The 21377-nt window shown below is 44.1% G+C and overlaps 1 protein-coding gene across 3 annotated transcripts in view; it reads left to right on the forward strand.

Annotated features, from left to right (window-relative positions):
- LOC118079652 (ABC-type organic anion transporter ABCA8) overlaps positions 1 to 21377 on the forward strand; it is a 64300-nt gene that overhangs the window by 35878 nt on the left and 7045 nt on the right. For all 3 annotated transcript variants that reach the window (XM_088661422.1, XM_035104054.3, XM_088661421.1), the window contains exons 22-34: positions 1580 to 1717; positions 2322 to 2435; positions 4917 to 5093; positions 5363 to 5476; positions 6805 to 6921; positions 8972 to 9046; positions 10362 to 10453; positions 14511 to 14634; positions 15583 to 15709; positions 18454 to 18545; positions 18789 to 18961; positions 19255 to 19330; positions 21014 to 21108. In XM_088661422.1, coding sequence (XP_088517548.1) covers positions 1580 to 1717; positions 2322 to 2435; positions 4917 to 5093; positions 5363 to 5476; positions 6805 to 6921; positions 8972 to 9046; positions 10362 to 10453; positions 14511 to 14634; positions 15583 to 15709; positions 18454 to 18545; positions 18789 to 18961; positions 19255 to 19330; positions 21014 to 21108 — 1514 coding nt within the window. The remainder of the gene's footprint in view (positions 1 to 1579; positions 1718 to 2321; positions 2436 to 4916; positions 5094 to 5362; positions 5477 to 6804; positions 6922 to 8971; positions 9047 to 10361; positions 10454 to 14510; positions 14635 to 15582; positions 15710 to 18453; positions 18546 to 18788; positions 18962 to 19254; positions 19331 to 21013; positions 21109 to 21377) is intronic.

Below are 21377 nucleotides of genomic sequence, written 5' to 3' on the forward strand. Positions count from 1 at the left end.
CTGGTAACCAAATATGGTTGTACATGTTTTGAATTTGAAAGCAAGCGGCATCTTGTGGTGTTGAGCGTAGCTGTTTTGCAAGCCTGTTTTTAAATGCCTTTCTCAGTTAAAGAGAAATACTCTTAAAGCAGAGTAAAATACTGGTGTGGCATCAGGTAACAGCTAACTCCATCCCAGAGCAACAGGATGGAGGAGTTAGCCAAATTAGAATCAAGGCCACAATTCCAAAATTTGGGGGCACAAAGTTCACAACTGTATGAGAGCAGTGAAGCTGTCCCAACAAGTTGTTATATCCACCCAGCAAGCTTTATAGTCATTGCTACTTTTCCAGAAAAAGAGGTGCCAGAACTCACCATGAACGCCTCCCTTGTTATCTTATGCAGTCATACCTCGGTTTAAGTATGCTTCGGTTTGAGTACTTTCAGTTTAAGTACTCCGAAGACCCGTCTGGAACGGATTAATCCACTTTCCATTGCTTTCAATGGGAAAGTTCGCTTCAGGTTAAGTACGGACTTCTGGAACCAATTACAGTCATACCTTGGGTTAAGTACATTTCAGGTTGAGTACTCCGTGGACCCGTCTGGAACGGATAAATCCACTTTCCATTACTTTCAATGGGAGAGTTCACTTCAGGTTAAGTACGCTTCAAGTTAAGTACTCTGCAGACCCGTCTGGAACGGATCAATCCACTTCCCATTATTTCAATGGGAAAGTTCACTTCAGGATAAGTACGCTTCAGGTTAAGTACAGACTTCCGGAACCAATTGTGTACTTAAACCGAGGTACCACTGTAATGGTAATGGAGCCCACCTGAGAGGTGCTGAGTTCTGGCTGGAAAAAAAGCCCCGTTTATAGCTAAGGCACGGCACATACCTTCCTTGAAAGAATCAGCCTTGTAAGAATGTCTGGCCTGCAGCTGCAGGCTCCATCAAGGTGGGTGCATCTGTTCCCACTGGTGAAGGCATCTTCTGACCCTGGGAGACAATGGCAGACCTGCCTCCTCTTGTGAAGCCTCTTCAGCCTCACCCCAAGCTGTGGCTCTGAGTTCTCCACAGCCTCTGGCAACATTCTCTCCTTGACAGGAAGGGAAACAGGCACAGATACTCCAATACCAGCATTACCATCTTTCTTCAGACAAGGCTTTGCTCTGCTGTCTCAAGCTCCTGCCCCACTCTTCCCCATCTGCTGCCCAAGGTCTACACTTGAAGGCACTTAGTGATGTAGGACACCTTCATTACAAGTAACACATAAAGCAGGCTTATGAATTTCTGTTTTCATTACAGGCTGTTATTTTCTCAGCATTCAGTCACTGACTTGCTTGGATTTCTAACTTGCATTTCATGTCTTGTCTTGATAAAATAAAAAAATTCCTTCAGTAGCACCTTAAAGACCAACTAAGTTTTTATTTTGGTATGAGCTTTCGTGTGCATGCACACTTCTTTGTGCATGCACACGAAAGCTCATACCAAAATAAAAACTTAGTTGGTCTTTAAGGTGCTACTGAAGGAATTTTTTTTATTTTACTTCAACCCAGACCAACACGGCTACCTACCTGTAACCATGTCTTGTCTTGGTTCAGAAATACAGATTCACACTTCTATGCCACATGGAAGTCACCAATTGCTTTCCGGTGCTTGTCAACATCATCAGCAATGCACGCCTGCGAATGTTAAACTCTGCTGCCCATATTCGAATCTGGAGTCACGTGTTTCTATTTGTAAGTCTTTCAACTGGATTATAAGAATTGTTAACATTAGTGTGAAGAGGTGGGGTAGTTGTAGTAGTGAATAAATGTGAAAACACACACACCACACACACGTGTGTGTGTCTCTCTTTAATAGATTTACATCCATTTTAATATTGATAGGCATCCAAGACAAGGTATTTCTAATTTCGTTCATTTTTCGGAACTTCTATTATTTTTAAAAATCATGCATTCCGTTTGAGACATCATCTTATTAGTTGGTGTTATATATATTCCAAGGTATTTGATAGAAACATTTGTCCACTTAATAGTCATTTGTTTTGATATTTTAGTTTTAATTTCTTCTAGTACAGTACAGTATATTAATACTCATAATATCTGTACCACCTGAGTCGATTTTATACTGATGTAGTCTCTGAATTCAGTTGGTTCTTGTGAGTTTATAGTAGTTAACAGTACATCATCAACCTAAAGACAATAATCAATTATCTACTTTATTCCTATAATTAACTATCATTTTTAAGCCTACCAAGTACAGAGAATAATAGCAACTGTTCTAATCATAAATACTGTCACACAGCATTTATAAACTTTATCTTTCTGATTCGTTTCCCAGCAATTTAGTAGCAAAGAGCTATGGATGTTTTTCTGCAGCATGTACAGGTTTGGGATAATTGTATACCCTACCTTTCCAGCACATTTTGCGATGATGAGCATTCGTTACTACAAGGTAAAGTAATTAAACATGCATGAAACTTATTCCCTTGCAATTCCCACTCCAGCTGACATCAAACTCGGTAGATTATCTATCTGTGCTGTGTCTGCGTATAGTTTGCTGTGAGTGTCCAAGCACCCACAGCACCCTTGGTATTGCAGTACGATTGTGTCTTATGTGGGAATTTGGTTCCAAGGGTCCCCTGTCTAGGCAAAAATGCATGAACTCAAACCCTTGGAATCCAACCTCTGTGCGATCTTGTGGGAGCATCCCAGACCCCTGGTGAGAGGAGATAGCCTTGCTCAGAAAACAAGCCAGAAAGTTTAAAAGCTCTATGTGGTGTAGTGGTTACGAGCGGTAGACTCGTAATCTGGGGAACCGGGTTCGCGTCTCCGCTCCTCCACTTGCAGCTGCTGGGTGACCTTGGGCTAGTCACACTTCTCTGAAGTCTCTCAGCCCCACTCACCTCACAGAGTGTTTGTTGTGGGGGAGGAAGGGAAAGGAGATTGTTAGCCACTTTGAGACTCCTTTGGGTAGTGATAAAGCGGGATATCAAATCCAAACTCCTCTTCTTCTTCTATTTGCACCATGAAAATCCAGTGTAAAAATCCAGTGCTTTTCCATCTATAAGACGCCCCCATGTATAATATGCCCCCTATTTTGGGGGACTCAAATTTTAGAAAATGTGGGGAGATGGCACAGAGTTGTTCAGCTTTCTTTGTGGAGGATTACCCAGGGTTGTTGAGCTTTTTTTAAAAGGATCTCTCTCTTTTTTGCCAAAATCGCTCACCCGCACATGTCGCTAAATCTGCCTCATGTCTGACCCATGGCCGGAAGAAGCTGCAAATCACCCGCCCAACTGCTGGAGCGTCAGCCAATCCACACCACCCATTGAATCATAATATCTTTGGTGCCTATGGCCCCTGCATTCTTGTTTTTATGATAACTAATTTGAGTTGGATATAGCTCTTGGATTTATGTTTAAACCTTGGGAGATGGCAATGGGGAGCTAACGATTCTATTGACTCCAATGTGCCACAATGGAAGAAGTAAAGAAGGCTTTCAGTTTTATGCTAGCTCTTATATCCCAGTCCAGATTCCCCTTTTGAATGTTTTATTATTTGTTTTTAAAATGTAGAGGCTGCCCTATTTAAAAAGATTTTTAAAAACAGAGGTAAAAAGAGTAATACAATATGCATTTCGAAATTCAGAAAAACTGAGCACACCAAAAAAGGGGGGGGATAAAACTGCTATTTCGTGTTCGTTGTGTCCGACTCTTCATGACCCCATGGACCAGAGCACGCCAGGCACTCCTGTCTCAGGTGCGCCTTCCCGTGGGGTCATTCCACAACTGCGATGCCACTACTGAAAATGCACTTTTACTCTTGGCCCCCTGCTGCATCTCACCTAGTCGGCGCACCTGTAGAAGGGCCTCCAGCAATGATCTGCAGGTCCAGGTACCAGTAGGTAAGTGTGGCAAGAGATGATCCGTTCAGTATTCTTGCAGTCAGTGCAAAGATTTCCCAATTCATTCAAGTGGAGAGAGCTGGTATTTATTTGAAGTATTAATACACCATTCCCTCTGTCTGACATGCAAGGGCATACTAAGTTGCCAGCTCCCGTAGTTCCTTCCCTGTCTCACCTAGGAACTTCTGCTTCTTTAGTCTTTGGTTGCTCGTTTCCTCCCCTCACCCTCCTGTTCCCTCAGAACTCCCTAAATGCCATCTCTTTCTCCATTAACATTTTGTAAATTGCAGGACCCAAACCCTTTATAATGGTCCCTTGGGGGTACACAAAGTTTATTAGTATTATTTATTAAATATATTAGTCACTTTGAAACCAAAGTACTAGTTACAGGTAGGTAGCCGTGTTGGTCTGACGTAGTCGAAGCAAAAAATAAAATAAAAATTCCTTCCAGTAGCACCTAAGAGACCAACTAAGTTTGTCATAGGCATGAGCTTTCGGGTGCATGCACACTTCTTCAGATACACTGAAACAGAAGTCACCAGACCCTTATGTATAGTCAGAGGGTGGGGAGGGGTATTACTCAGAAGGGTGGTGGGAATGGGTGATTGGCTGATAGGAGTGGTAAACCTGTTGACGACTGTTAACAACTGCAATTGCACAAGGAGGCAATTAAAAGCCCAAGAAATGTTTTTACCTGGTGCCTGAAGTTAAGTAACAATGGCGCCAGGCAAGCCTCTCTGGGGAAGAGCATTCCACAACCAGGGACAGGGCCGTCTCAAGCATGTTGGGCACCCTGGCGCCCCTGCCCTGGTGGGCGCAGCATGGCTTCCACGCAGCGCCCCCCTGCCGGCCCCGCACCACCCAGCCTACCCCTAGAGCCGACCCCAAGCAGGGAACCACCACTCCCATCCTATCTGTGGGAAAGGGTGTGGAAAAACTGAGTAACTGATGAACAATATTAGTATTACATATCTTGGCACATATCATATACTGAAGGGCATAATTATCTCTTGCAATTTTCTTGGCTAGATAAAAACCCGTTCTCACTTGCGGGTCTCAGGACTCTTTCCATCTGCCTTTTGGTGTGGATTAGCTCTGGTGGACGTCCCTTTGCATTTTATTATCCTTCTCCTGTTGCTTTGGCCATGGCTCAGACTATTAGACATTGTGGGAACTCATGGCCATACCACCACAATTTTTTGTTTGGTGAGTACAATTACTTTCATTTCTTTTAAGAAGTAGTCTTTAAATGACCTTTAACATTTACAAACTTCAGTTACAAACATTGAACCTTTTCCACTGAATAATAAACTTGGGCTGCCATCCTCAATAGTTTACAAGGGACTAAACTCACCCGAACATAATGAGCCTTCTGCATAGTTTTGTATAGTTTGGTCGTATGAAATGAGTTTCCCAGAAAGCCCCTGTTTTCAGACACCGGTCTTAACAATAAATATTAACCTTCTTCTTAACAGGTGTCATTTCTGTTTGGCTACAGCATGTCGATGGTCTTATTCCTGTATGTAATTGCCTTCATGTTTCGCAACAAATGGCATACTAGCAGTTTTTGGTCATTCATCTTAATCTTGGTAAGTTTTATGACCAGACCACTGACTGATCATTTATTTCCTTATATTCTTAATCTCACAATACCTCTAATTGTTTACAATTTTTCATTAAAGTAGACGAATCAATGAACGCTTCAAATATAATAATGTGAAATAATAGAAGACTGAATAACACTTTGAGCAGAAAAGAGCACAAACAGTGATCCTTTAAGTGTTCTAAATCAGGTCTCCAGCTGTTGTTGGACTACAATTGCCCTCACCTCTCACCACTGCTCCTGTTTACTAGGGATGATGGGAGTTGTAGTCCAACTACAGCTGGAGACTCAAGTTTGGGAAACCCTGTTCTAAATACTTTCTTCAAACTGTCTGCATTTGAGGCTTCTTCCTGGTGAGCCAAGTTATTCCATGCTTGGGACTGTGAGGATCCTCCTTCAGGAGCTGCCCAACTTCTGCTGAGAGATCTCCCCACTACCAATGTACCTCAGACAGGCTGCACCTGTCTTATACTCTGCTACAAAAACAAAACAAAACACCTTTCCCTCTTGCCACTAGAATAGGATACTGTCATTTCGCCCCTTCCTACCCCCCATAGACTCAATAATGCCTGTAAAGCCAGTGGCTGTGAGGTAAGGTGAGGCAACTGCCTCAGGTTACCAGGATCCACTGGAGCAACAGACCCCAATATAGATCTTATTTAGGGCCAGCTCACCCGTGAGGCAAGCTAAGGCAACCGCCTCAGGCGTCGGAATCCATGGTGGCAGCAGTTCCCGATGTCGAACTTTCTTCCCCCCTTTTCCCAGTGTAGATCTTCCCCCACCCTTTCTTCTCTGGCAGGGAGGGGAAGCCACTTTGGGGTCCACCTCAGGGGCCAATATGTCTTGAGCTAGCCCTGAGGTATAGATTGCACTCTGTGGGTATCGGGTGAGTTCCACCTCCCACCCCAGCAATTCAAATCTTCCGGTGGCGTGGGAGGTGGGATTCACCCGCTACCCACAAGAGTGGTAACTCTCAACTTATGCACATTGAACTTCTGAGCATTCGGTTTCATGCACTTGGCAAATAAATGAAATGAAAGTTGAAAGGGGACAGAAAGGGGGGCAGGTATCCAGGAAAAAAAAGACTTTGGCAATCCCACCCACCATTGAACCCAATATGCGTTGGCTATACGTGATTTTGGCTTCACACTCTGTCCTCAGAACATAACCCCCACGTAAGTTGAGAGGTGTAGTTACACACACTTGGCTGTGTTTCATTTGTGGTGTAAAGGAGTTAAGCCTCAGTATGGAAAACAAAAGGGGAAGAAGCTGTTTAATCTGTTCAAAAGCTTAATATACCTTGTTTCATTTCAGGTGAACATGCTTGCTTTGATTATTGGAGTCATTGATCCTTCACAATATGCGCATTATCTACTAATATTAATTCTTCCCCTGTATCCAGCGACGGAATTTATAATAGCTTTCTCATCGGTAAGCAAAAGTGCAGCCTATTCCTGGTATCTTGAACTTCCTCTTAGTCACGTACCTCTTCTTGAGGAGAGGTCATACTGCTGCCTTCTTTGAGGATGGTGGCACCACCTTCTCCCATAACGAATTTTTAATTACTTCCTGGTCAAACCCCTGCCCTGCACCTTGCTCTTATGAAGCAGAGGATCAAGGAAGCACATCATTGGCCCCACACTTTCAAGCACTTGCTCTACCAGTGGCGCCGGTTTACCCCCAAGATTGGGGGGACTGGAGCTCAGCACGCATGGGTGACGTCATGTGCACGTCACGTGACATCACACATGTCTCCCACCATTGCGCAGGCTGGTGTGACCCCGCACTAGGCATGCGGGTCCCCTCGATGTCTCCTGACACTGTGCAGGCTGGTGCAGCCTTCCACGACATTGAGCTGGGCCCCCTTGAAACAAATATTGAGGGAGCGCAAGACACCTCCGCCCCCTAGAGTTGGCACTCCAGCTCTCCACATCCTCGGGATGTAATAACCTAATGTCAGAGGTTCTTGTGGCTACTCTTGAGTAACGACGCTCCACACCTCCTTGTCTTTAAGGTGTCTTTACTGTAGTGTGCATATTATTTACTGTGCAAAGAGTCTGGTAAACATGTCTGCTTAGTCCGAGTTAGAACCTCGCAATGGCTTCTTCCTGTTCCGCGCCCAACATAACAGCTTGGGAACCCCAAAGGGCCTCCCTCTCACCCTCCACTGGCCAATCCCGTCATTTCCTTCTCAGCTGCTTCCTTCTCTACTCGCATGCTGTCAGAGCCTCGCTCCTCCCTCTCTACTTCCTGATTCCTGTAATCTGATCCGCTACTGGACTTGCTGCTCTGCGAAGAGCTCGACCTGATGAGGGGGGGGGGGCTGTTCCCTATAAGCCCTCCCCCTTATACCTAAACTGATCCAACAACTCTGGTCCATATGGATGCCTCCATACGGCTTAATCCTAATCATTGCATCCAATTCCAAACAATCCTGAGAGATGTTACTCACATAATGACCAGCAAATTTGTTTTAGCAGAGATCCAATTTGGTACTAAATTCCAGGATTCCCCCCCTTGCTCTGTTGTACCCCTCTAGGTCGAGAGGGGGCTCCAGGCCCTCTGGGAATCTCCCCCCCCCCATCGATTGATTCTGGCTGCCTACACCTCCCCCCCCCCCGAATACATTTGAAGCCCATCTTCTCCTCCGCCTCATGAAAAGGATTCTGAGAAATGTAGTTTATCCTTTTCAGCCAGGCCTTTGGCTAACATCCTATGTCCTTTTACATGTTTTTTGGAGAGGGGGGGATGTTTATTGCTTTGGTTTGTTCCTGTCCTTATTATGCCTTTTGCGCTTTTGTCTCGTATGCTGTGAATCGCCCTGCAATCTTTGGATGAAGGGCAATATACAGGTTGAATACCAAAAAACCAATCCTGCCTAGACCTGCAGTTCCCAATTTTCCTATCTCCCACAATGAGAAACACTCAACATAATGTAGGTCTCAGAAGCTCACAGGTCCTCGAGTCACTTTCTTTCAAAGTCATTTTCTTTTACTTCACAAACTAGTAAGTGGAACCTCGGTTTATGAACACCTCGGTTTACGAATTTTCAGTTTACGAACGCCACGGACCCATCTGGAACGGATTAATTCACTTTCCATTACTTTCAATGGGAAAGTTCGCTTCAGTTTATGAACGCTTCAGTTTATGAACAGACTTCCGGAACCAATTACACCCATGCTTCAGGTTAAGTACGCTTCAGGTTGAGTACTCCGCGGACCCGTCTGGAACGGATTAATCCACTTTCCATTACTTTCAATGGGAAAGATCGCTTCAGTTTATGAACGTTTCAGTTTATAAACAGACATCAGGAACCAATTGTGTTCATAAACCAAGGTACCACTGTACTTCTGAGTAAGCAGAAACAATTAACTTAATTGGGTGGGACGCTAACTTTCAAGCTGACAGGCACTAGCACAACCTGACTTCAGTATTAGAGGGAATAATCTATATAATCACCTTCCCCCCCCCCCCCTTACAGATATTGACTGATTTTGACAGATATTATGATGAAAATACTCCAAAATTGAATGTGATCTTGGTGGCTTCCATTATGGTAAGAAATGAATTCTTCAATATTTGTAGGGGAGATATTTTAGTTTGTGGGGTGTTGTATCTAATGGAATGGGTGTTCACCTTGTTGCGATACACTAGACAGGAGCAAAGACTTGTGGGAAACAGGCTGGACTCGCTCAGTTTTTCCTCCTGTCTAGATGCATACAGTACGTTCCTCCTGGCTCTCCTGATTCAACTAAGTTTTTTACTAGTTTCTGAACCCTCTTTTTCCCTTTAGATTTCCCTTATTGTTGTTTTAGTTCTACAGTTCTTTGTTTGTCCACACATTGTGGTTTCTTACATACACACAAAAACGAAACCAGTTAACCAACCAACCAACCAAACAGACAAACAAAACCCTTTCCGTTGCCACCTTATTTGCCACCCTTATTTGTCACCCTTCTTTTATTCCTTAGTTGTTTACTTATATTGATAAACTTTCCAGAACCAGTGCCCAGTGAAATGTCCAACTCAAAAGACATGTCTCATCCATTTCCTCCATTCTGAGTGCTACTGGTAGGCTGCCCTTTTCCCAGAACTGGTTCTCAAGGGTGCAGTACATCAACACCCACCAATGGCACATCGCTTTCCCACCTGGAATTTACACTCGGTCCTCACAGCTCTTTAGAGACCTCCTTTCGAACGTCTATGTATTGTACCCCTAAAGATCCTTTCTTTCAAAGTTCTCTTTTGGTGGCAATCACTGTCGGAGTTTCCAGCACTTTCTACACCTAAACATCTTTGTATTTTCCACAAGGATAAGGTGGCACTACATTCAGACCTTTTCCTTCCTTCCTTCCAAAAGTGCTATCTAGGTTCCACGTCCAACAAGATCTGACTCTCTGACTTTCTGTCCGCACCTAAAATAACCTAAGGAGCCAGCCTGGCACTCACTGGACATGCAGAGCTCTGAAAGTGTACCTACGTCATACGAAATCCTTCTCTACAATGGATCTCTCTACCTGGTCTCTAAATGGCAGGCAGAGGAATATTATCTCCCTGTCTTACTGATGAGCACTAAGACCAGATTGTAGATAAGAGCATCGGCGATAACTCTTGCTTATCTCTGATCTTAGTGCTATGGTGTTAAGATGGGAAATCCCCTTAGTTGCCCCAGGCATGATGTGGTTAGTATGTCAGATGATTGGCAGGTGTGTTGGTTTGCCCCAAATGGCTGGATGGGCCAAATGAAGATGACCCTACTACTGGTTTATAGGATTGTAGCCCAAATATATTGATTTAAGTTGGTTATAGATCTGTACACTTCTTGAACATAATTGGTTGTTTCTGTGTTTTTTTTCCTTCTGTTTGTTTAGCCTTACTTCCACATTGTGGTTCTCATTCTTTTACTTCGCTGTCTGGTGGCAAAATATGGCAGGCCACTTATGAGAAGAGATCCTGTGTTTAGGTTTGTACACATATGGTTAACCTTCTTATGCAGTCAGACTTAGTAATGCAAAATATTTTCATGTTTTTCTTCTGAAATGATGGCTTTCAAATACATACAGTCATACCTCGGCTCCCCAACGCCTTGGGAGTCTAATGTTTCGGCTCCTGAATGATCAAAAACCAGAAGTGGGTGTTCCGGTTTTCAAACTTTTTTTTAAAAAAGCCAGACATCTGGCGTGGCTTCCGCTGTTGTTTCTCGCATGCCTGTGCAATCAAGAACCAATCCTAAGCTGCGCCTTGGTTTCCAAACTTTTCAGAAGTCGAACGGAGTTTTGGAACAGATTCTGTTCAACTTTCGAGGTACAGTGGTACCTCTACTTACGAATAACTCTACTTACGAATGTTTCTACTTACGAATGGAGCTCCGTCCTCCATCTTCGATGTGGTTTAGATAGGATTTTTTCTACTTACAAATTTTTAGATAGGGTTGCTTCTACTTACGAATTTTTTCTCCCAATGCATTCCTGTGGGATTCGACTTACAATTTTTTTAGACTTACAAATGTGTGTTCAGAACGCATTAAATTTGTAAGTAGAGGTACCACTGTACGTCTGTACCTCACTTTTTATATTCATAGATTCTCTCTCTCTCTCTCTCTCTCTCTCTCTCTCTCTCTCTCAAAAGCTAGTTTTTCTAGTTCTACGCTTAAGAATCCCAATATCCCCTGGGAGTAATTCAGTGTAAAGGTAAAGGGACCCCTGACCACCCAGTCGTGGACGACTCTGGGGTTGCGGCACTCATCTCACTCCATAGGCTGAGGGAGCCGGCGTACAGCTTCCGGGTCATGTGGCCAGCATGACTAAGCCACTTCTGGCGAACCAGAGCAGTGCACGGAAACACAGTTTACCTTCTCGCTGGAGCGGGACCTATTTATCTACTTGCACTTTGACGTGCTTTCAAACTGCTAGGTTGGCAGGAGTTGGGACCGAGCTATGGGAGCTCACCCCGTTGCGGGGCTTCGAACCACCGACCTTCTGATAGGCAAGCCCTAGGAAAGCCCACAGTGCCACCTGCGTCCCAATATCCCCTGGGGGTAATTCAATGTAGTGCTAAGCAAATGGCTCTGTCAATGCAAGCATCTCTGCTGGCCTGAGGGAATGAACTTCTCTCACCTCCCACTTACTGTTCCAGGGGTTTTCTTGACCCCTTCTCAAAGCCAATTTGATGCAGTAATGGATGGAGGAGCTGGGGTAGTCCTGTTGTACTTTTGGAAGTTCTTGAACAGGTTTCTGGTGACGGGGCTTTTTTAGTTTAATCCAGCCCTTGGTTCACTTTATTTATTATTCCATGAAAACTTTAAGGCAGAGATTTCCAAACTCTGTGTTGCGAAATGTTAGTGGGTCGGCTGCAGTGTGTAGGTGTGTCGTGTCGTGCGAAAGTTCCCCACGCTGAGGTAAAAGTCATGGACTTAGGAGACTCTAAGAGTCCCATGGGGAGTTGGGCAGCAAAAGTGAAACCCCAATTTTTGCATCAATTCTCCTCCTGGGCCTTGGAAGGGGTTAGTTTAACCTCTTGTTTGCTAGTAAAACTGAATTAAAATTAAAAAGGGGTCACCAATGTGAAAGGTTTGGAAAGCTCTGCTTTAATGTGTTTCGCCCATTGTAAAGGAAGATGCATTTCACAGTTGTTGTTATTTAAAGAGGATATTCAAGATTCAACAAACACCTTCATATTTTTTTTTTTTTGGAATCTTTCATTTCATAAGGGTGCTTGTTTTCTTCCATAGAGCCAAGCTTCTGAAAAAAGAGGATATTATTTTGTTGTTAAAGTATGATTTTAAAAAATTACCTCACATAGGCAGAATATATAATGTTTTGATTTGATTTATTATATTTCTGTGCTGCTTTTCATTCAAATGAATCCCAAAGTGGCTTACAAAAGAAAAAAGCAATAACATGATAGAATATAATAGAACATCACAAATAACAACATAAATGAAATAGAATAATTAACAAATCATCAGTAGAACATTTGCAATCTATAAAACACTGCTTACAAATCAGTGACTAAAAAAATAAGATAAGCGTCACAATTAAAGTGAGCTATATTATATGATTAACAAATCAATGCAGGATTTATAATCTATAAAACAATGTTAACAATCAATCTTTAGCTCCAGGAGTTGACTTTATAAATAGAAAAATAATAATGGTGATCTTAATAATGTTCCACACCACCCCAGTCTCCAAGTGGTGAGAGATTCCAGGGGTTTCAGTGCATTCCCAAGTTCAGTTTTCTTTGAATGAAGACTGTCAGGGACTGTGGTGTCTTTAGAATATGCCGAGGGGCATTAACAGCATTCACTCCCCAACAGATCTTGCATTCCCAATAAGCTTCCAGGGAAGCCCCAAAGCCCAGCGCAGAGCAATCATATCTCTGTGTCTCCAACTTCTCCACCTTCTTTCTGCCTAGCTCACACTGCACTGGCTATTCTTATATTTGCGTGGCGAGGCCCCGAGCCCCGCAGTTCCCTTAGAACAGGCATCCCCAAACTGCAGCCCTCCAGATGTTTTGGCCTACAACTCCCATGATCCCTAGCTAACAGGACCAGTGGTCAGGGATGATGGGGATTGTAGTCCAAAACATCTGGAGGGCCACAGTTTGGGGGTGCCTGCCTTAGAGAATAATTAATAATAATAATAATAATAATAATAATAATAATAATAATAATATATTATTTATACCCCACCCATCTGGCTGGGTTTCACCAGCCACTCTAGGCGTCTTCCAACAGAAAAATAAAATATAGTAATCTATTAAACATTAAAAGCCTCCCTAAACAGGGCTGCCTTCAGATGTCTTCTAAAAGTTTGGTAGTTGTTGTTCTCTTTGACATCAGATGGGAGGGTGTTCCACAGAGTGGGCGCCACTACCGAGAAGGCGCTCTGCCTAGTTCCCTGTAACTTGGCTTCTCGCAATGAGGGAACCGCCAGAAGGCCCCCGGCACTGGACCTCAGTGTCCAGGCAGAACGATGGGGGTGGAGACGCTCCTTCAGGTGTACTGGACCGAGGCCATTTAGGGCTTTAAAGGTCAGCACCAACACTTTGAATTGTGCTCGGAAATTAACTGGGAGCCAATGGAGATCTTTCAAGACCGGTGTTACGTGGTCTCGGTGGCCGCTCCCAGTCACCAGTCTAGCTGCCACATTCTGGATTAGTTGTAGTTTCTGGGTCTCCTTCAAAGGTAGCCCCACGTAGAGCGCATTGCAGTGGTCCAAGCGAGAGATAACTAGAGCATGCACCACTCTGGCGAGACAGTCTGCAGGTCTCAGCCTGTGTAACAGATGGAGCACACGGACACAAATGTTTAGCTTAATGGGATAAAATAGGCCACAACTTTATTGGTTACAGATGTGAGCGGTTTGCCTTAGGCATTGGGTGAAATTATATCCTGACTTCTGCCCATCTGCAGGGAGTCTCATAAGGGTAAACCACCGGTAGGGTGGAGCCCTATGATATATGTCAATTAAAAGCACCCCCAGGGTCACCGATGGAGTCGTGCCATGGCCCTAGCCTACGCCCATGCTCTGGACAGGATCCAGACCTGCGGTATGGTGCAGAGCAATTATGCTTATTGTGTTGCTTATCTACTCAGCCACAGCCGTTACCTAGAGAGATTGACTTGATGAGCTTGCTCTCATACTTCCTACCCCCCTACAGATATAGGAAGCAAGAAATTGGAAGGGACTTGGGGGCATTGTGCAGACTGTCCCCCACCCCCCTCCAACAAAATTCATACAACAATAATACTGTGGCTAGGGATATACAAACTATAATTATGCATATGTTTCCCGCCTGGCGCCCCCCCCCCAATGATATGTGTTTGGGACAGTTTTCTGCAGAAGCAGGTGTAATTCTGCAAGGCAGCATTTTCTAGGCTGTTGCGAGTTTGCACATTAAGTTCAGAGATTCTCGCTTTCTTATGAACTGCTTTCTGCTTTCCTACTTGAAAATGGAATTCATTCCTTGGTGTGCAGTGCTTTTTAAACACTTTGTGTGGTGTCTTTGATCTGTAGGATTTCTCCACAGAGAAAGAGCGGCCATCAGAACCCGGAAGAGGCCAGTCAGGGCGATGATAGAGATGTTCAAGAGGAAAGGGCAAGAGTTCAGAGTGCACTGGCCTCTGCAAATCAGGAAGAGGTAAAGCAGAATTACTGTGATTTCCTTGTTTTAGAAAGGCTTTATAGCTTGCTCTGGTGTTCATTGCAGTGATTTGCTTGTGCAATGTAACTCGATGCCTGCTCCCACTTACGGTCACCTTGGAAAATAAGCTTTTACAGCTTAAACGCCTAACATCTTTGGCACTCCACGGGTACTTCTTATAAAAGCTGGAAAAGTGGAGGAAGAGATGCTAAGAGAAAAGGACTGAGGCCTCCTAGATAAACAGAGCTCTATGTTGGGATGAGATATTAGTGTCAGGAAGAAGAGTGTCAGTACCTTAAGTGCAGACGCCCTGTTTTTCAAAAGCCAAGCCATGGACCCCCTACTTTTGAAAATGTTGCTATCTCTACAGTAGCTTTTGTTATGTGAATAGTTATGCAGACCACCAATTGGGAACCACTGTCTTAGCTTATTAATATTAACATATTAATGTTAAGGTGACCTACTTGACCTAACAATAATTCTGGGATCAAGGTCTTGAAGCATCATCTTTTCTTCCAACATCTTTACCTGGTTTCTTAATATGCCACAGTTCTGACAGTTGTTTGCATTGCACAGGTGTGCGATGGGGATGCTGCCACAGTTAGTACTATCCAATGATGTATACTTGAGGCATTTAGCTTTGGAGTGGGACCACAGCTCACTGATAGAGCTCATGCTTTGCATACAGGAAGGCTTCAGAGTCAATCCCCGGGCTCTCTTTACTGTTCAGGTAGATGGCGTGGAAATCCTTTGCCTGATATCTTGGGGTGCTGCCTCCATTCAGAGAGTAGATGTAGCCTGGCTTGTTATAGGTCAACTTCTTCCTATGTTTCTGTCTGAAGCAGAATGTCTTCTATGGTTCTTGCTTTGACTCACTTAAACCAAAGGAATATCTATGTATGTATACATGCCGTAAGCAAGCTTCTCTCTTCTGCCCCTACTTAGAGACCAGTCATCCTAGTTAGCAACTTGCGCAAAGAATACAGAAGTGAGAAGGCTTGTTCCTGTTGCAAGAAAAGCAAGACGCTGGGAAAAGTGGCCACCAAAAGTGTCTCCTTCTGTGTTAAAAAAGGTTTGCTGGCAATGGAAAATTACTGTTACAGCTTGACCAAGGAAAAGTATAACTTTTACTTTGAGGGCATTTTGGGGGATGTTTGACATTTGAATATATTGTAAGTGACTCAGATAGGAAGGAAAGGAATCAGTACCTTGGTACCTTGGTTTAAGTTCCGGAAGTCTGTACTTAACCTGAAGCATACTTAACCTGAAGCGAACTTTCCCATTGAAAGTAATGGAAAGTGGATTAATCCGTTCCAGTCAGTCTGTGGAGTACTTAAACTGAAGCGTACTTAACCTGAAGTGAACTTTCCCATTGAAAGTAATGGAAAGTGGATTAATCTGTTCCAAACGGGTCCACGGAGTACTCAACCCGAATTGTGAGTGTAAAAATCCGTGCTTAACCTGAAGCATACTTAACCTGAGGCGAACTTTCCCATTGAAAGTAATGGAAAGTGGATTAATCCGTTCCAGTCAGTCTGTGGAGTACTTAAACTGAAGCGTACTTAACCTGAAGTGAACTTTCCCATTGAAAGTAATGGAAAGTGGATTAATCTGTTCCAAACGGGTCCACGGAGTACTCAACCCGAATTGTGAGTGTAAAAGTCCGTGCTTAAACTGAAGCATACTTAACCTGAAGCGAACTTTCCCATTGAAAGTAATGGAAAGTGGATTAATCCGTTCCAGATGGTCCACGGAGTACTTAAACTGAAGCGTACTTCACCTGAAGTGAACTTTCCCATTGAAAGTAATGGAAAGTGGATTAATTCGTTCCAGACGGTCCGCGGAGTACTTAAACTGAAAATACTCAAACCAAAGCGTACTTAAACCGAGGTACGACTGTATAGGGGCAGACCAACCCTAAACCCCAGATCTGCTGGCTGCTTGGTGGGTTCTGATGTGGTGCAGGTGCCCCTTTGCTGGCACGGGGCTACAGCTACTGTCGAAAGTTTCGCTGCCATTGATCTACCAGTTGCAGCATTTTTACTGACAGTAGCCCCGGAAATGCAGTGTTCCTGGGGCAAGCCAGAAGCAGAGCCAGACTTGAATCTACTGAACCCAAAGACCCTCCTCTTCCTAGATGGGACCCAGGATCGGGCTTGTTACAAATGGCAACTTGGAGATGGGCTGGGTAATTTCACACTTGGTTTCAGTGGAAGGTGGATTGAAAAACAACAACAAATCTGTGTAGGAACCGAGAAATATGTTGCCCAGTCAGCTCCCAGACTGGCGGATGCAAGCCGGCAGGGCTTCGGAAATAGTGGGCCGATTTGCCACTTTTCTCTCCATTATACCCAGGAAAATTTTCTTCACTGTTCTAGAAAGTTAAAATGAAGCAAAACTTATAGAAGGGCATTTGTTTCTGCCAGGGAATCAGGCTGTTAAAAAATTACTTAAGTTATTTTTAAAGCTTTATATAAGCAGTTTTACTATATCAAAAATCAACATTAAAAAACAAATTTCTCTAAAATAATTATAGGGACCCTAAATTGCTAAGATAGTGATGTGTTGTACTATGTGTGTTTACTCAGTTGCAAGACCTCAAAGTTTAAAGTTGCAGCCTTACTCTAAAGATCATATCCAATTGTTAAGACTTTGAGTAGTACCTGGGGAGATGACAGAAGCAACTGAGTGCAATATTTCTTATAAATATAGCTATCTGAGACCATATACCATGTTTTCCCGAAAATAAGACGCTGTCTTATATTTATTTTTCCTCAAGAAGACACACTATGGCTTATTTTCAAGGGATGTCTTATTTTTTTAATTACACGTCCAGCCTCACCTCTTCCTTGGCGCCCTCCAGAACTGTGCCTATCACTATGTCTTATTTCCGGGGTATGGCTTATATTGCACAAATGCTTAGAAATCCTGCTACAGCGTATTTTATGGGTATGTCTTATTTTTGGGCAAACAGGGTAACACCAGTCCTGAAAGACTTTCATTGGCTCCCAGTACGTTTCCGAGCACAATTCAAAGTGTTGGTGCTGACCTTTAAAGCCCTAAACGGCCTCGGCCCAGTATACCTGAAGGAGCGTCTCCACCCCCAGTTCAGCCCAGACACCGAGGTCCTCCTCCAAGTGTCTTTTGCTGATTCCCTCACTGTGAGAAGCAAAGTAACAGGGAACCAGGCAGAGGGCCTTCTGAGTAGTGGTACCCTCCCTGTGGAAGGCCCTCCCTACAGATGTCAAGGAAATAGAAGACATCTGAAGGCAGCCCTGTTTAGGGAAGTTTTTAATGTTTGATGTATTTATCGTGTTTTTAATATTATATTGGGAGCCGCTCAGAGTGGCTAGGGAAACCCAGCCAGATGGGCGGGGTATTAATAAATAATAATAATAATAATAATAATAATAATAATAATAATAATATATTTATACCCCGCCCATCTGGCCGGGTTCCCCCAGCCACTCTGGGCGGCTTCCAACAAAACACAGAAATCATCAAACATTAAAAGCTTCCCTAAACAGGGCTGCCTTGAGATGCCTTCTAAAGGTCTGGTAATTGTTATTCTCTTTGACCTCTGGTGGGAGGGTGTTCCACAGGGTGGGTGCCACTACCGAGAAGGCCCTCTGCCTGGTTCCCTGTAACTTGACTTCTCGTAGTGAGGGAACTGCCAAAAGGCCCTCAGCGCTGGACCTCAGTATCTGGGCAGAACGATAAATAATAAATTATTTTATTTTATTTTATTATTTTATTTGCTGTGATAATGTGTAGTATCCTTACAAAAGTGTGAGTACTGTATGTGTGTTCTTCTAGGAGAAATTTTGGGGCTTCTTGGACCCAATGGAGCTGGTAAAAGTACAACCATGAATATGATAACAGGAGACACAGATCCAACAGCTGGACAGGTAGGTGCGAGCACTAAAATGTACTGTTCTATTTCATGTACAGATGCACCATCACTGCAAAAGTCAGCTTCAATGCATTACAAAGAGTAGTATGTTAATGGCATCAATAGCAGATTCCCATCTCGGACTAGTAACAGTGAGGGATTTTTGCATGGGAGGTGGAATTTCCTAGATAGGACTTTTATATTTCAAAAGACGACTCATGTTGAACAAATTTAAATGGGGCCACAATATTTTGAACAGGTCCTGATGAAAGGAGCTGATGCAGCTGCAACGGAAGAAAACGCTGTCGGTTTTCTTGGCTACTGTCCCCAGGAGGATGCCCTCTGGCCCAGTCTGACTATAAAAGAACATCTGGAGATTAATGCAGCCGTGAAAGGGATGCAGAAAGACTCAGCTGGTATAGCCATCAGTCGGTAAGGGCAGCAAAAGATCCTGCTTTCATTGTACAATTCCTGTCTCTTAGTTTTTGGGGTACTGAGTGCAAATTCTATACTCATTGGACTTTGAAAGCTAATTGTTTTCAGCATTGACGTTTCTTCTAGGGAGGTGGATGGTTAGCACAAGTTCTTACACTGACAACTAGCATGTGTGCTTCATTTCCATTCAGCATCCCTGAGATTCACTTGCAACCTCCCCTGTAATTCTTGTGCAAAAGAGATCCGTTCTAGAATACTCCAGATGTCGTTTCTTCTGTTCTTTCTTTCAGAATAGTTCAAGCTCTAGAACTCCAGGGCCATTTGAAAACGGCAACTAAGGCATTACCCGCTGGACTGAAAAGGAAAGTAAGTTCTGTGTTTCGTTAGTTTCTTGAACCAGTTCCCAAATATTTAATGTCGGCTAATGGCTAGAGACCAAGTGGCACCACAATATACTTGGGTTTGTTGCTCAGCCAGTGCTAGTTCTTTGCCACTGCACTGCATCTTATCCTCCTTGCCCACACTGCTGCGTCCTGGTCTTCACCGACACTGCCACCTCCACCTCTTCGCTGCTGTTGTTTGTGCGGAACTCCATCTCATCTGCCTGTCTACTGAGAGAAAATGCTCTCTCCCACTTCCCTGTTCTATTAACTGAAGTGTAGGTTCCCATGAGGCAAGACAGAGTGATAACAGCAAGAACCTTTATTGAACTACAGAACTGGATAACAGGGGCAAAGCAACTGCTTATATACATTTTTGGAGGCCTGGGCCACTGCCACTCCCAACGTGATTGGCTGTCTTCCAAGCTGCAAATCATGACTCAGAGTTTAAGGGCCAATGGCAGAGGCCCAAATCCTGAAATGTTCTATGATTGGATATCATGTGTCGAATCAGAACACAGGAGCTCAGAATCCTTAGTCCAGACTCAAGCTCAGGCAGACATGGACCACTGAATACATAACATAAACAATCAGGGCCAAGCTCAGGCAAACATGGACCACTGAATACATAACATTAACAATCAGGGCCATCCACAGCCCACTACAAGGAGGGAAGCATACTCACATGGCAGGTGGATACAGTGTGCAAACCTGGAGCCAGCCCTGGTTTATTAACATCTACATTGTATGTCATTATGTTATACTGGGTGGGAGATTAGCCTGTCTTTTGAGTTAATTGGATTGGTTGTGAATAAGAAGATGCAATGCAAGAGGATCGCAGAACATGCTGCAGATTGCTGTCTCGGTGATTTAAACACCTTAGTCCTTAACAGACCTTCTGCTCTAAATATGCTAGTCTTACCAGGGTGTGTCCATTCAAAACTTTGGGACTGAAAATTATCCTTGGAAGTCCTAATTGCCTTGCTTTTCCACCGTTGCTTCCTCTGCACTGAAACGAATAATTTTGCCACAGCAGACTGTGAGAGAGATAATGCCAGGGTTCCCCAAACTAAGGCCTGGGGGCCGGATGCGGCCTGCGAGGCTCATTTATGTGGCCGCCGGTGACCCCCGCTGGCCACTGCCTGCTCTTACCAGCGTGGCTGCCCACTTCCAGGTCGCCAGGAACATCAGAAATAGCTTGTGCGCATGTGCAAGCATCATTTCCGGCACACTTCCAGGCCGGAAGAGGCCCATGCGCATGCGCACAAGCGATTTCCGGTGTTCTGGCAACCCGGAAGTGCGACGGAAATTGCGCGTGCGCACGCATATGGGTGCACGCTCCAGCCCGCAGCACGATCAGCGCTGGCGGCACCGGCCCTCGGCGAGGTAAGTTTGGGGACCCCTGGATAATGCCGTTTGGGCAGAAGAGAAACTACAACACAACAGAATCAGTGGTGGAACAGAGAAGAACGCCTTCTTACAATCACTAGTTCTCACTCACATATTGATAATTTTCTGGGTTTCTGCACCTGGGCAACTGTCACCACAGACTCAGCTGTCATCCAAATACTATTGGTTGTATTTGTACTTACTCCACCACCCCCCAAAATATATCTTATCACATGTTTGAAGCAACTTTAAATGGTTATTACTATTTCCTTCATTTTAGTTATGCTTTGCCCTGAGCATGCTGAGCAATCCTGCAGTGATGCTATTAGATGAACCAACAGCGGGAATGGATCCCAAAGGAAAGCGCCAGGTGTGGTGAGTGACTCGTACATTTAATATCTCGAACCAGGTTTGTGAATTTGCAATACATAACAGCACATCACTCAAAACAAAATGTACCATACTTTCCCATCTATTAGACACCCCCGTGTATAAGGACCCCCCCTATTTTGGGGGACTCGATTTTAAGGAAATGAGGGGAGATGGTCCAAAGTTGTTGAGCCTCTCTCCCCACGCAGCTGCAGGCAGGAAACACTCCCTAGATCATTTCCTGCGTGCAGGTAGAGAGCGTTTCCCCCATGCAG

This window comes from Zootoca vivipara, chromosome 2 (assembly GCF_965207765.1).
Source record: "Zootoca vivipara chromosome 2, rZooViv2.hap1.1, whole genome shotgun sequence".
NCBI lineage: Eukaryota > Metazoa > Chordata > Lepidosauria > Squamata > Lacertidae > Zootoca > Zootoca vivipara.